Source organism: Camelus ferus, chromosome 13 (assembly GCF_009834535.1).
Source record: "Camelus ferus isolate YT-003-E chromosome 13, BCGSAC_Cfer_1.0, whole genome shotgun sequence".
In the NCBI taxonomy this organism is placed as follows: domain Eukaryota; kingdom Metazoa; phylum Chordata; class Mammalia; order Artiodactyla; family Camelidae; genus Camelus; species Camelus ferus.
In genome coordinates this window covers 18,740,907-18,750,526 of record NC_045708.1, presented here as the reverse complement: position 1 = coordinate 18,750,526, position 9,620 = coordinate 18,740,907, and the positions used below count along the sequence as shown (strand labels likewise).

The 9,620-nt window shown below is 55.2% G+C and overlaps 1 protein-coding gene across 1 annotated transcript; it reads right to left on the bottom strand.

Moving 5' to 3' along the window:
* Nucleotides 1-1,810: 1,810 nt before the first annotated feature.
* Nucleotides 1,811-8,075, bottom strand: TRNP1 (TMF1 regulated nuclear protein 1). The gene is made up of 2 exons (XM_032495606.1): nucleotides 7,048-8,075; nucleotides 1,811-2,560 (listed from the first exon to the last, which is right to left on the bottom strand). The coding sequence occupies exon 1, from the start codon at nucleotides 7,916-7,918 to the stop codon at nucleotides 7,217-7,219; it is 702 nt and encodes a 233-aa protein (XP_032351497.1). The 5' UTR covers nucleotides 7,919-8,075; the 3' UTR covers nucleotides 1,811-2,560; nucleotides 7,048-7,216.
* Between the last annotated feature and the right edge of the window lie 1,545 nt (nucleotides 8,076-9,620).

Genomic DNA, 9,620 nt, shown 5'->3' with positions numbered 1-9,620 from the left:
TAAGGGATTGGAAGTTCTGAGGTTTGCCATTTTTCAAAGGATAAACCTCCTTGAAAGGGTGACACTGGATTGAACAAAGACTTAAAGACAGTGGGAAATGAGCCACACAGATGAGATGTCTGGGGAAAGGGCGTTCCAGGCAGAGACTTGTCCATGTACACGTGCTCCTGGCAGGCGTGTCTGGGGAAAAGCACCTGTGCCTGAGGCTGTTGTGCTGACCTTGTGCAGATGTGTGTGCTCTCAGCTACCACTTCTGGAGTGTTCCAGGCTAGGAGCCATACTAAGAGCTCTGCAATCATACCCTCTCATTTCACCCTCACAATGTCTCCAAGAGAGAAGAAAGTCGTGTTTCCATTTTACAGATAAAGAAACTGATGCCAGAGAGGTCAAAGAGGTTTGTCTGCCTCCAGAGTCATTGCTGTTAACCCTTGCTCCATCCTGCCCCTACACTCTGATTTCACATGGCCAGCATGACATATGTCTCCTGTACGTGTATGTGACGGAGTATGTTTGGCATGTGACAGAGTTAAAGAGTTGGCATTACTGTGACTTCGCCGTTTGATGTATAACCACGCAGCACAGTGTAGCAGAGTTGTACGTTTTCTTGATGCAGCTGTGCCACCAGCCGTGGCGTGTGGTGGCTACATCAGAGGCCCGTGTAGCAGCAGGTGTGCCTGTGGGTGTGTTTGGGCGTGGTGCAGTGTTTCCAGGTGTGAGAAAAACACTGACTCAGTGGCTGGCATTGTTCTTTCGTGGACAGTTCCTGCAGCCACCTAAGATGCCAAGACAGGAAGGAATCAAGTACTGGGAATCAGAGCCAGAGAGGGGAAGGCTGAGGGGGGAAAGCCCCGTGCCCCACCCCCTGCCCCAACAGTGCTCTCCAAGCAACAGTCCAGCCCTCCCCCATCTCCCTCAGTGGGTGGGTGAGGGGAGCTCCAGAGGGGGAAAAAGCCTTGCTGTGAACTTTGGGAAACAGAAGATATGCCCCCAGGCAGTTATGCAATGTGTTGTCCCTTCCAGTCCCACTCTCTGCCCTTCTCCATGCTCTGTGGCCTTGAGAGGCTGACCTCTATGGACTGTGCATCAATGGCTCCCTTGTTCCCAGCCTCCCTGTTGGGTTCAGCCAGTGAGAGTCCCCAGCAGGAGTTACTGGAGAGAGGAGGAGAATAGGGTGTTCATTTCCCCTGCTCCCTTCCCACCAGGTGGCTGGTTGGCTGGTCTCTCAACCAAAGACCACTGCTCTGGTCAGGGGCTCTCTCCATATAGCTGTACTTTCCAGTCCTTGTGCCCTCCTCTCCCCTTCCCTTCTACCCCTCCTCTCCCCCTTCAGGCCCAGGACATGTAAAGGCTTCTCCCGGGTTGCTAGCCCCAGAGAGCTGCACCTTATCTTGTTAGTTTCTTAAGCTCAGCCCCCATCTTTGGAGATATTTCCTTTTAAAATCTCTCCCCAGTCTGAATGTGCCCAGTCTCCTGCTGGGATGCTGACTGACTGACAGGTCCATCCAGTCACCAGCATGGGCCCCAGATCATGCTGCCAGTTTATCACAAACATGCTCAGCCTCCCTTTGCATGCTTTCCATCCCCTGGCTTCCTCATCATGTCCTTAATTGGGGAAGACTTCCTGGAGAGGGTCAGCTTTGAGCCAGGTCAAGGGAGCAGTCAGTCTGCAAATCAGTCAACCAGGCCCAGACTGCCAAACGAAACTGAACAGAAGCTGCTCAAGGAACTGCCAACTTAAAGAGCCATGACAGACACACACAAAGGAAAGCAGCGAGCACACTTGCAGAGTAAAGCCTCAAAACCACACACATTTGTCTCACATTACTGAGCTTTATTCTTTCTGAATGTATAAATCAGGGGACTGACTCAATATGCATTCATTTTGCAGAATTCTACAAGTTCTGGGTTGCGTGTGAGTTAGTGTGGCCCCCATCCCTCTATCCCTAGGATATTTGAATAAATGTGCCCATTTTTTTTCATTTAAAACTTAGCTTGGAATTTTTATGTTACCAACACTTCTTCCTGAGAAAGAGGTGTGTCCCCCAGGGACCTAGAAGCAATCATTTTTCTGAGGGGCCACATGCCCGTGCCCATGAAGAGAGGGCAAGGACAGTAAGGAATTCCTCAGAGCAATGTTTTCCCTCAAACAGGCCTCCTGGCGTTGTTAGACTGAGAAGCCAAATGGGGGCCTCAGCTGCACTGTGATTTAAGAATGATGACTATATTTTTAAAAGAAATCTTTTTCACTTTCACATTGGAAATGTTTGCTGCTCTCTTAAATAATCTGATTGCATCTCAAGGACCTGTACAATTGTAACATTTCCAATTGTACAGTGTAAGCCAAAGTCACATGTGGCATATATAAAGAAATTCATAGTATAGGCAACTTCCCCAGAATCCAGCCCCTTGCCACTATAAAGTGAAGGGCTCCTGTGAAGTGAAGAGGGCGCCGTGCTTGTGTAAGGTCGATTCGAGAAGTCTTCCTGAAGGAGGTGCCCAGGGAAGGAACAGAATCCAGGAGTCCAGATCCAGAGACGAGGCTCTAAGGAGCTGGGAGGAGCTGGAAAGAATCATTTCAAGTGCTTTAATTAACTCTCTCCCACAGCCACCCAGCCCCACCCAAACCCTTCAACATCTACCTCCCTAAGAGGGACCATTGTGGAGAGAAGGTGCAGGGGCAATATTTTGGAACTGGGCTCCACTGGCTCCTGCCCTAGAAGGGGTGGGGGCTCCTGGGGTGAGCTCCCTTGGGCCTTTGTCCTTGGCTGGGATCCCCACTGGTCTGAGCAGCTGGAATGGAATGTTCCTGGGATAAAAAGCCTGCCCCCTCCTCCACCTCTCCCCTTATGGAGTTCCTCAGGGACTGTAGTGGGGGGAGAAAGGGGACTGTTTCAGGGCTGCCTGATATGGCGATGCTCTGGAGAAGCAAAGGCCCACACTGCCTGGGGGATCTGTCCTGGCAGCCTGTCCTGGGCTAGGCAGGTTGGCTCTATCGAACATTTCCCAACCTCCTCTATGTGTTAGGCACTTAGTGTGACCTCACATTTAATTCTCAGAAGTTATCTCCTCTCTAGCTCCCCATGAAACACACACACACACAACTGGCTCAGAGAAGGGTCATTTGCCCAAGGTCTCCCAGCTGAGAAGCTCCAGGCCAGGACTAAACCCCAGGTCTGTCTTGTTCTAACACAGGACACTTTGTGCCCTACCTTTCACCCTCCTCCTCTGCCATCTGAGGCTCTTTGCTCTCCTTGGCACCAAACTCTCCAGCCCAGGTGTGCAGGAGAGGAAGCAGCCCTCCAAGGCAAGCCCAGACCTTGAGCATCCTTGGCCCACCCTTGCTTGAAGCCAGGTGTGCTGACTCAGCCTGACTCACCCCACAAAACCCAGACAACCAAGCTGGGGAGCCAGCCTCTGGGGTTGTGTCCAGACCTTGTTGGGGGCACCTTCTGCCACTCCTCCAACATCTCATCACATCCCTTCCCAGAATCAAGGACCAGGGGTGACTGTACCCAGACTTAAAGGATGAGAGCCCAGAAACCCTCCAAATGGAGCCCTCATTAGCCTAATAAATAAAAAGCCACATAGCCTAATGTTTAAGGTATCCTTCACTTACAGGTTCTATGTCCTTGGACAACTCACCTGCCTTCCCTGACCCTTAGTTTCCTCATCCATGTTAATAGGGATAATTCCTACTGCAGAGTAGCCAAGAGGATTGAAACAGATAATAGGAGTAAAGCGCTTAGCACAGTACCTGGCACAGAGGAGGTGGTTAATATATTATTCTAGAACCAAGGATTCCCATCACTCCTGGCTAGGGTGTGGTCAAGGACTAATGTGGGAAGAAATAGGCTGGGGACCTCCCAGCTTTCCCAAATACCTCTTCCCACGCTGGCTATCAAGCAAGTGACGAGGTTAAGGCTCTCCTTCAGCTTGGGGAAGCCTAGGACGCTGGGTTTTTCTCGAAGGACCTGGCTGTCAGGGAAAGGGAGCCTCCTAGAGACTACCCACTGCAGGCTTGGAGCACCTTAGCTGAGAATTGTTGCTTCAACCCAATCTCTAGGAAGCCTCCTGTATCCCCAGGTGGCAGTGGGATAGGGCTATTCTAACCAATTATCAGTGTAACAAATCTGTGAGGAGTGAAAACGACTCTGGGCTTTTACTCAGAACGTGACCGCCAACAGGGGCAACCTCTCTTTTCAGGAAAGTCTTTCCTGATGGACCTTCTCCCTGAGGTCAGTGGGCCCGCCCCTTCGCTACATGACCGCAAGTACCAGCTAATTCCGCCAGACCCGTAAAGCTCAAAGCCTGAGAAGCCCGGACAACGTGCGAAGGGGCTGATCGGGTGCAGGGACACTGGGGACCAAGCCTACTCCAAGCCACGCCCCCACGCCCCAGAAAGCAGCCCCACACTGCCCTCTGGTGGCACTGCCCAGAGGTGCCCTCACTTGGCGAGGGCCAGCCAAGAGAGTGAAAGAGCTCATCCAGGCAAGGGCCAAGTCCCAACTAGAATCCTGAACTGGTCTTCCAGCCCCAGGCACTGGCCTGAAGAAAGGCTCCTATTTCCCTCATTTCCTTCTGCTAAGATCCCACATTTACTGGTGGCTATCAACGTCCTCAGTGCACAGATCCCTCAAGATCCCCCGTACTCAGTCCAGTCCCGAGGGTTAGATGGCTGGGGGCCATCTAGAAAGTCTTCAGGAAGTCATGGGGGGCATATTATATAACCAGGGGCTATAGTTATTTGTGAAGGCCTAAAAACAGCCCTCCAACACCACAAACTGCCCAGCCCCAGAGGATTGCTTGGGATGATGACTGCCAGGTAAGGCTGCCAAGAGGATGGCTGGGAGACGTGGGCCCTTGGAAGCATAGACTCTCTAATTCAGTGTTGCTTCTCAAGTCCCTGGACTGAGCAGATAGCAATGTTGGTTGGTTGAGTAGAATATGGAGCCTTCTAGAGGGGTGGGCTAGGCAGGGGTGCAAAGGTGACTTTAATTAGTTGGCTAAGGGGTAGTGGGCAGAGCACTGAGTCAAGAGCTGGGGTTCAAGTCACTGAGCGCTGTGTGCCCTGGCCAAGGCCCTTAGTGAGAATCAGTGGGACATCTGGAAGTGGAGGGAGGGGACAGAGCTGCCTGTGACACTAGGACCAATGTCCATTTCCTACATTTACCACTTTCTCCAGCAGGAGCCATCTCTAATTCCCTACCCACCCCCTCCCCCAAAGTCAGGACAAAGCTGATTACCAACAAATCCCAGAGAAAGGCAAAACTGTGGTGACACAGAGCACTTTACACCATTAGCTAAAAGCTTCTCTGGACCAAGTGTCCCTCTCCTGTGCAACCCAGAAAGCAAACAGTCCTGGCTGCTGTCCAGTGCTGCAGCCTGAGCTCCTCACTGTGTCACCTCCAGGGAGTCCTTGCCCTCTCTGGGCCTCTAGACCCAAAATGACCTGAGTAGCTTTGGGAGGTTCTCCCTTTCTGGGGAGGCCAGAGGATGCCAGAGCTCCTCACTGCTCTCCTGGTCCCCCAGCTCTTAGAGTCTCTGAGAACTCCTCCTGGACTTCTTTTCCCCAGCTAAGAATGCATTCAGGAAGGCCTGGCTGTTAGCTGAGAAACCAGTCAAAAAGTCTGGTACCTGGGGAGAGGAAAGGTTGCTGAGGAAAGGTCAAGTGAGGGCCCCTGGGGCTCTGCCTTTCAAAGCAGTGCACCTGACCCTGAGGACTCCAGCATTAAACCAGAATCCCGTGACTCTGATGATCTCATCCTGCTCCCTTCTCCCCATTCCAAAGCCCTGGCATGAGGAGGGACAGCTATGTTCAGAGAGGGACTGAGGAAACCCACCCAAAAAGGGGGCAGAGATGTCCTGGTCACACAGCAGGCAGGCTGACACCAGTTCTCTCTAGCACCTGCCCCTGGACAGTGAAGAGATACTGCAGGAAGGATACACACAGGCCTAGGACCTACTTCTGTCCCTAACTGGCATGTGACCTTGCCACTCTAAAATGAGGGCTTTGAATTAGCTCCTGGCTCCACCAGCAAAAGCAGCACCTATTTCTAGGTGTGATTTAAGAGAATAAAACACTCTTCCACGACTTATGGGAGAAGAAGACAGACCCCTGCCTTGTGTTAACCTCACTACAATCCTTCCAGGAAGTGAGGATACCCTCTTCAGAGACTGATAAGTGAGGATGCAGTCAACTCAGATGGTGAGCAGCAAAGCAACAGCCAGGCCATTCACAGCTGAGTGGGACAGGGGCCTGAATGGCATGTGGAAAGAAAGGAAAGCAGATCTCATTTCAGGTCTGGCCCTTTAAGGCCCCCCTCTCAAGAAGCCAATGACATACCTGCCCCCCTGGGGCCTGTTAAAGGATATCACCTGGCAGAGCCATCTTAGCGATTGGGAGGGGGCTCCTAGGAGATCCAGCAAGGCTTTAGGCAGTCACCAAACACCCCACCCTGGTCATCTGAGTCAGGCTGTACTCTTAGCGAAGCTTCATGGGGGCCTGAGAAAAGATCTGTCTCCTGGAAGTGGAGGGGCCTAAGTATAAGTATGATGCAAGCAAATCCTTAGCTTCTCTGGGATTCCACTTCCCCAAATGTGAAACAGGGACTTAGGAGAGAACTCAGTGGTAAAAGTGCCAACCCCCACCCTATCCTGGGGCCTCATTACTCTGTCCTCCCAAAGGGAGGTGCCAGAAAGCAGCAGCCTCATGGGCAAGACTCTTCTTACAGCCCCAAGGGATCCAGGAAAGGCAACACAGGTGGAGGTCAGGGTAGGGGGTTCTGCAACAGCGTAGCGGGCTCCAGCTGGTAAAAGTTTGCTGGCAAACCCCTCCTGGGATCTGAGCACCCTCAATTTGTCCAACTCTATGGTGAGGACTTGATGCTATCACCTCGTTCCCCAGGAGGTCTGGGAGAGGCAGCAACAGAAAGCGGACATCTTTATTAAGGACCCATTGGACTCCAGAAGCCCCAGGAAAGGGAGGTCCGGAACCTGGCACCATCCCGCCCCGCCACCCCTCGGATGCACCAGCCGCTAAGACCGCACCTCAGTTCAGCCTTCTACTGGTCCCCCGGCCCCCTGACTGTCTCTTCCTGTGGTCGGCCAGTCGGTCCATCCTCGTCGGTGACACCGTCCATTCAGCTGGCGTCCCCAATCTATCGGTCGGCACCTCGGCGATTGCTGGTCGGGGTGGCCAGGGGTCCCGGCGCGAAGGTCAGCGCTGAGAGGAGGCGGGGCCGCGGGGCGGACTCCGGCGGAAGGGTGAGTCGGGCTCGGGACCGTGGCCCCGTCGCAGGCGCCCAGCGCCCCAGGGCACGCAGCCGCCCAGACCTAGCGCAGAGGCGAGCAGCGCGGGCGGGCGGGTGCGGCGGCCGCGGCGTGAGCCCTTCTTAAGGCGCGACCCGTGCGCCGCCAGATAGAGCTCGGCCTGCGCCACGCCGCCCCCCAGGCGGCCCAAGCTCTCTGCACGGTGCGCCAGGCGCAGCTCGGCCGCCAGAAAGACCCGGTGCAGCTGCAGCACTCGGCTCTCCAGCTCTGATACCAGGCGACGGCGGCCCTCCACCTCCAGCAGTCGCCGCCGCGCTTCGGCCAGCTCTAGCGCGCGGCCCCCGGGCCCCGCCGCCGCAGCCGCCGCGCCCGGGCCGCCGCCCGCGCCCCCTGCTAGCCCAGTGCTCCCCGCGGCCCCACTAGCGCCCTGGTGCCAGCGATGCAGCTCCTGCCCCTTGGCCGAGCTTGCCGACCCCAGGGCTGCTTCGGGCAGCGGTGAGGCCTGAGCTGGGGTCGAGGCCAAGGTCGGGGTTGGGGGCGGGGGCTGAGGGGACGACAGGGGCTCCCGGGGAGGCGGCGGCGGGGACCCCGGTTCCGCCGTCCCTTCCTGGGCCCCCGGGCCGCAGGCGCTGATCCGGCAGCCCGGCATCCCCCGCCCCCTGGCGGTCTGCAGCGGTCGGTCCGCGGGTCTGGCTGGCTGTCCCCCACGCTGTGGGTGGATGGACGCTGCGGACCGGAGAGAGATGTGGCCGGAGAAAGATGCGGCCGCAGCCCCCACGCCACCGCCGCGCCCGCCTCCTGTGCGTCTTATAAAACACGGGGCGGAGCGAGGGGCAGCACAGCCAATCAGAGACCGGCATCCCTAAACCCGCTTCCCCTGCCCCGCCTAGTCGGGACACTGCCCAAACCCTTCAGGTCCCTGGTGCTTCGTCCCATTCTACCCTTCTAGGGCATCCAGTCCCCATCTACCTCCCCAAAATTGGGTGGAAATGGGGACGTATCTTCTCTGGTCTGGCCCTTGAGCTCATATGCCCTGGTAGCTGGTGCTTAGAAATCATGGACTCCAGACCCCACCTGGGGGAGGGTTTTGCCTGAGGTCACACTGTTTGACAGTGAAAGCCTGAGCTAGAACTCAGGAGGCTTGACTCCTTGCACAGTGCTCCTTCCCGTATCCCACGCTGCTCCTCGGCCGAACCGGCTGTACCTGGTCACCAAGGCCGAACTTCGCCAGGACTCTCTTCTCCAATCTCCCTGTGGCGATGAAAAGGTTAATACAGAGGGATCCCAGTAGGGATCTGGCGGGGTTGGATCCGCATAAGGCAGACCCTTCCCTAGTAGAACAAACCATAGCGCTGCTGCTGAGCTTGGTGAGGCTTTCACAAACCTTGGTGGCCGTCTTGAGGAGTCCGGGGCCTCACGGTGGGCAAAATTCTTCCCTTGCCCCGCTTCTGTTTGCTCCTCCCAGTAGGTGTCCCCACAACTTTACACAGAGGGCAAAACAGACCCAGAAGGTGCCGTGGAGTCTTGCCCGAGGTCAGTGGCTGAATCTGGACCACTAAATGGGATAAGCTGAGCCATTCAATGCTCTTTAGGGGCTTAGATTCCTGGGTCTCCTCACTATCATTGAGGGGACCCTCCTTAACTAAGACTTTAGTCATATTGGCAAAATGATAGAACTGAGCCCTGGCCATTTTTTCCCACAGCAGAAGTGATCCTGCCATTACCCCCTCCAAACACTGACCTGGACACCATGGCCCTACCATCCACTTGAAAGTGCCATCAGAAGTGGGAGGTCTCTGTGTTGGGCAGGTGCAGGGGTTGGAGGGCCAGAAACCAGCTAAAACCAATTGGAAAGAACTGTGGTGAACTTGGGCTCAGAGGGAACTAACAAAAGTGTAGCCAGTGTGATTACTGCCCCAGCCTGAAGAGGAGGCTGATGGGGCTATTGTACTGGCCTGATGAGGAGAACAGTGAAGCACGCCCCACCTTCCTACTCTCCACATCATGTTCTCTAAGTGCTTTTAAGTATCTTAGATTGAGTGATGGGGACTCGTGGGTGAGACACCTCAGCTCCTGAGAGGCAGCTCAGAAGGGGCTCAGAGAGGAGGAGAGATTCGTGAGAGGGTGTCAGGCCCAGCGAAGGGGAAAGGAAGACTTAGAAGGAAGGAGTGAGGGGGAGGATGTTCAGTGACCAGGAGTAGCAGAGGCTCAGGGAAGGCGAGGGGAGGGGCTCAGTGAATGTGATGGGCTCAGTGAGGGGAGAGGGGTTTACTGGGCACACTGGTGCTAGAGGCTCACAGAAGGAGAGGAAGAAGGGAAGTTCAGTGAGGGGGTTGGGAGCTCAGTGAGTC

What these genes read in the sequence shown, in the direction of transcription:
- TRNP1 (XM_032495606.1), bottom strand. Translation starts at nt 7,918, where the DNA reads ATGCCGGGCTGCCGGATCAGCGCCTGCGGCCCGGGGGCCCAGGAAGGG.